The sequence below is a fragment of the Lagopus muta genome, chromosome 3 (assembly GCF_023343835.1).
Source record: "Lagopus muta isolate bLagMut1 chromosome 3, bLagMut1 primary, whole genome shotgun sequence".
Classification (NCBI taxonomy): Eukaryota; Metazoa; Chordata; class Aves; order Galliformes; family Phasianidae; genus Lagopus; species Lagopus muta.
Window position 1 is genome coordinate 93,156,837 of NC_064435.1, and position 5,818 is coordinate 93,162,654.

The 5,818-nt window shown below is 44.0% G+C and overlaps 1 protein-coding gene across 12 annotated transcripts in view; it reads right to left on the minus strand.

Moving 5' to 3' along the window:
- Positions 1-5,818, minus strand: part of TPK1 (thiamin pyrophosphokinase 1) — a 214,438-nt gene that overhangs the window by 27,945 nt on the left and 180,675 nt on the right. For 2 of the 12 annotated variants that reach the window (XM_048939497.1, XM_048939501.1), the window contains exon 8: positions 2,708-2,750. The exons of 8 other annotated variants lie outside the window; for them this stretch is intronic. In XM_048939497.1, coding sequence (XP_048795454.1) covers positions 2,708-2,750 — 43 coding nt within the window. 2 more of the 12 variants (XM_048939498.1, XM_048939499.1) reach the window with 2 other exon arrangements.

Consider the following 5,818-nt stretch of genomic DNA (forward strand, 5'->3'; position numbering starts at 1 on the left):
ACTGACAACAAAAAATCACCAAACCGCAGAATTCTTCCACTAAGAAAGTTGCACTTCCACTAAGAAAGAGTAAAAATTTAAGATTTGGGGCGTTCTGACTGGGGTAGAATTGAGCCAGGCACAACATAAGGCAAATATGCAGGGTGGAGATAGAGCCCAGCACGGGGCAGAACAAACGTGCTCATTCTTGGAATTATTGCCCTCCTATCTCCATGGGAGAGTACAAAATATACCAAAGAAACAGGTTGGTAACAGACCTTATATGGAAATGTATCATAGCAACATCATTGGGCAGATTGTGAGCATGAGCCACTCAACCAATGAGCAAGCTCCAGGCGAGCTTTACTTGTGTCGAATTTATGGTACGTAACAGGATGAATTTCGCTGACTGGTGCACAACTTCTCCCTTGCCAATAAGGGGTGTGCGCCTGTTACTGCAATAACAAATAAACTTTGCTGCTATTACTAAGATCCTTGCCTAACCTGAAATTTTTGACTTTGAGTGTTTATCACAAGATGGATATGGATTTTCTTTCTCCTGCATACATGCATAGATGTGGAGAAAGCTGGAGAATAAGGTAATGAACCAGGATTAGGTGAGTGATGAACACACTCTTATAGAATCATAGAATCACCAAGGTTGGAAAAGACCTAAAAGATCATCCAGTCCAACCATTCACCTATTCCCAATAGCTCCCACTAAACCATGTCCCTCAACACAATATCCAGCCTTTCCTTGAACACCCCCAGGGTCGGTGGCTCCACCACCTCCCTGGGCAGTCCATTCCAGTGCCTGACCACCCTTTCTGAAAAGTAATACTTCCTAATGTCCAGCCTGAATCTCCCCTGCCGTAGCTTGAAGCCATTCCCTCTGGTCCTATCACTAATGACACGAGAGAAGAGGCCGACCCCCAGCTCACTACAACCTCCCTTCAGGAAGTTATAGAGAGCAATAAGGTCTCCCCTGAGCCTCCTCTTCTCCAGACTGAACATTCCCAGCTCCTTCAGCCTCTCCTCATATGGCCTGTGTTCCAGACCCCTCACCAGCTTTGTTGCCCTCCTTTGAACACGTTCCAGGGCCTCAATGTCTTTCTTGCAGTGAGGGGCCCAAAACTGGACACAGTACTCGAGGTGTGGCCTCACTAGTGCTGAATACAGGGGAACAATCAGGTGATTGCAACACTGTTTCTGATGCAAGCCAGGATGCCACTGGCCTTCTTGGCCACCTGGGCACACTGTCTTTGATAATTTTGCACTGAGGACATGACAGAATAATTGTATCTTTGCCTCAAGGATTTTGCCTCAAAAAAAGCACAGGAGCAATAACGGAGTACTTTTATCATTTGTACCCAGGAAGTGCAAGGACATCTTCCTCAGAATTCCACATACATTGTTTCAAAAGTTTCTCACTATGGCCTAATATGCAATGGAAATTTTCCAAATTGTGGAAAGAGAAGTGGATAAAAGATATTCAGAGATCTCAGTACTGAAGCTGATGGTGGAAAATGAAGAAAAGAAGTAGGTGGGCACTTGACCACCCTAAATATCACGGAGCATGCCCAAAGGGACATCAGCTTATATCTATGAGTTCTTGAAAAAGAATGAATATGTATAACAATATACTGCATATGCATGTCTTGACTGTTCAAACATGGAACCTGAACTCTGACAGGGTGTGCTTGCTGGTCAAATCACATGGTACATATAATGAGGAATACAGAAATGCCGCTTTCTAACAGCACACTGGAGCAGGGAGTTTTCTCCCTGGATTTCGGATGACACTATGAAAACACAAACAGTAGATGAGAAGTGTTGAGATATAAACCTGTACTTGTACATATGTGAATGATCCTAGAATATAACCACAAAAAACAGTTGCACAATCTCAAAGTAAACAAAAAGCAATTAAAAAAAAGAAAAGAAAAAAAAAAAGAAAAACATAAACAGTGACCTTCCTGTAGCTTTTAACTTCTTCCCCCAAGAGAAAAGACTTTGAATTTTGAATAGGCACCTGGAAAAGTTTCCTACTGATACAGAATGAAACAATTTATTCTCAAGATGTCAACTGAGCAATAAAGCATAACTAACCACAAAGTACTTGGCAACTTTTCTGCAATTTGCTGTATGCTACTTTAGACTTTTGTGTGTGTGTACAGATAAGCACATATATCATCTGACCTGTCATTAGCTTATCAAAAATTTGGAGTATAAGTTGTCCGTGATGATATAATATTTACATGCCAAGATTTGAAGAACAGCCCTTACATAGGCCTAGGATTTGACAGAGGCTATATCCCTTATTAGAGTGTAAGAGAACTGCATTCTTTCGTTCAAAGGTATGCAGAGGTATACACTAGGAAAGAAATAGGGAGGGTGTGAAGGAAACAACCTAACTTCTTTCTTGTAATGCATTCAGATGCCAAAAATATTGTTTTCCACTTTATATCAAGAAATATAACCAGAAGAGAAAGGGTGTCTATAGTGGAATTCCAAGGTCTCAGCCTGAACCAATGGGTGAGCTACATGAGTACATGAGTGCCTGGAGCCAGCAGGGGGTTTAGAGCCACCCCTTCTGTCTCCATGATACTTCCCATGCCATGTGAGTCTTCACAGGTCCCCCTCTCCCCTGGCCTTTCTCTGCTGCAGCCCCGATGGTTCGAACAAGGTAGGGTCACATTCCTCAGATCGTCCTTTTCTCCAAACTTACCTGGAGGGGTGAGTATCCTCTTGGATACCTTTTCCTATAGCACCTGTTTCTCAAAAAAAAAGGCTCTGTCATTGCCTTTGTTTGTTCTACAGTGCCAAAAATTTTCCTATGTACAGTGTACATGGGTCAGAATGGCTACTCTTGAGATACTGCAGTTTAAACACAGTCTTTAAAGAGCTACAACAGAAATGAGAAGGCATCCTACTGAAGACAACTGACTTATTTATGATTTATAACAGTTCAAAAGAAAGCAAAGCAAAATACAGTTACCTCTACAGACTGCAGCATAAATATACTTGTAAATGTTTGCTGCTGGGAAAGTTTATCTAACCTCCTCGTCTACATAAATATTTGCTTTGTAAATGATTTGTTTTGAAGTTACATTTCAGACTCAACAGGTTTATATCCACATACAAAGCATTAGCAGCTATTGGCACATCAGTCTCATTCTACACGCAGTGTTGATTCTTCAGCTAGCAAAGCTGCCTCCCCCTTTCCTCACAATTTCAGGTGTTGTGTCCATTTTACATGTCAGCACTCTCTGGCTGGTGTTTAACAATGGGCTATTACTATTACCGAAAAAAAAAAAAAAAATTCATTGAGGATTTGTTGATATTTTTAAAAAAAAATTTTTTTTTACTTGTACATTATTGGGCACTGGCATAGGCTGCCCAGAGAAGCTGTGGATAACCCATCCCTGCAGGTATACAACGTGAGATTGGATAGAACCCTGGGAAACGTGGTTTGGTGGGAGATGCTCCTACTCATGGCAGGAGTGATGAAACTGGATGGGCTTTAAGAACTCTTTCAATCCAAGCCATTCTACAGTTCTGTCCATTCCTAGTCTGCCCTGGTCAGAGAAATGAGAGAGAATACAAAGAACTGGTGAGAACAGGTAAATGAAGTGGCATTTGGCCATAACAAAAAACGATGTTAAGTAAAAATAGCAAAAAAAAAAAAACAAACAAAAAAAGCATTCAAATGCCAAAGTTTAATATTCTGCAGGTTAGATTCAATCAAAAGCAAAATGCTGTATTAGGGAAAAATCACCACGACAGCAGCAGTTTTAAAAAAACCAACAAAAGTGCTGTTTCAACCATTTTAGCAAAGACTTTGGGTGGATCAGCTTCATAGCATAAGTTCACACCAGGAGAGCCTTCACAGAATGATAAAACCATAGCAAAAATGCCATGAGGAAGGGAGGGCACAGATTCTGAGGTGCAGAAGCACTGACATTGTGTGGGAAGAGCCAGGAGGTGACAGCAGCTGAACCCCCCGCAGGTATTAAACCTGCCACTAGGGAGCGATTGGAACAGGACGTGGAGAGACAGAAGACAGTGGCACAGCAGCTTGAGTGGGCAGTTCACACAGAACAGGTGAGCAGAGAGTCCTCACAGAATCATAGGGGTTGGAAGGGAGCTCCAGAGATCATTGAGTCCAACCCCCCTGCCAAAGCAGGTTCCCTACACCAGGTCACACAAGTAGGTGTCCAGGTGGGTCTTGAATATCTCCAGAGAAGGAGACTCCACAACCCCCCTGTGCAGCCTGTTCCAGTGCTCCGTCACCTCACCTAAAGAAGTTCTTGTGCACATTTGTGCGGAACTTCCTCTGCTGCAGTTTCTGGCTGTTTCCCCTTGTCCTGTCTCCACACACTGCTCAAAACAGTCCAGCCTCGCCACTCTGCCCCCCATACCTTAGATATTTATAGACCTGGATCAGGTCCCCTCTCAGTCTTCTTTTCTCAAGGCTGAACAGACCCAGTTCACTCAGCCTTTCCTCATAGGAGAGATGCTCCAGGCCCCTCACCATCTTTGTGGTCCTCCGCTGGACTCTTTCCAAGAGATCCGTCTGTTTTGTACTGGGGAGCCCAGAACTGGACGCAGTACTCCAGATGAGGCCTTACCAGGGCAGAGCAGAAGGGGAAGATCACCTCCTTCGACCTGCTGGCCACATTCTTTATAAAGCACCCCAGGATGCCATTGGCCTTTTTGGCCATGAGGGCACACTGCTGTCTCATGGCCAATCTGTTGTCCACCAGGACACCCAGGTCCCTCTCCGCAGAGCTCCTCTCCAGCAGGTCATCCCCCAACCTGTACTGGTGCATGCAATTATTCCTCTCCAGATGCAAGACTCTACACTCGTTTTTGTTAAACTTCATCATGAGATGTTCACTAGATGATCATCACCCTCAGAGTACAGAGTTGTCACATTCTAAGTGCAGGATTACCACCCTCCAAGGTCAGAGAGTTAGTCCTGGTATCCACCCAAAGAAATGTCACAGTATCTGTCTCTGCCAGGAAGGGTACTGCAACTCTGACTGAATTAGGAGCCACCTATGTAGTTGTCCAGACCTCCAGCTGTCTACAGTGGTAGAGTGCATGAGCCTTTCACTAGCATGGCAGAACAGTAGACAAAATAGCTGTGTAAAATGTGAGGAGACAGACTATCTGCTTTGCCTTGTGGCTAGGCTACAGGATGAAATACATAGTTAAAAAGTATAATGGGAGACAAAAAGAAGGAGTAGGGAAACTATGCATGCACAAACAGGTTATTTCAAAGGAAAAAAAAAACCAAAACACTACAAGACCAAAGACAGCCTTTATCCCACCTGAGGAAAAAAAAATTGTCAGACTGGAGGCAAGAACACAAAGGAAAGGAGAGGATGGAAGCAAGTCTGTACTCAAAGATAAAAACGAAAATCCCTGCCTGCTCTACCAACCCCCAGGTGCCTCTCTACAACATATATGAGGCACTGGACGTGGAAGGCCCATCTGAGGGTGAGAATAGCTCAGACTAGACAAACCAAACAAGGAAAAGCCTTTCCCAAACATCAAGACCTTGTCATTGAAGAAACAGGTATTAGTCTGTTGAGTTACCTGTAGGGAGGAATTGCCTTCAACTGATGTGTTGAGCAGATCCTCAATCAGATCTCATGCAGAGCATCAGAGGAGAGCTATGGGGCCGGCTCCCTCCCTCAGGCTGGCTGAGGGCAGCTTGGGGCTGCAGGAACTGGTGGATGGTCTGATCACAGGGTTTTATATCTGCAGTTCTCATAAGCTTCTCTTCTCCCCTGCAGATGCACTGCAGCAACTCCAAGCCCTACAGTGGTGA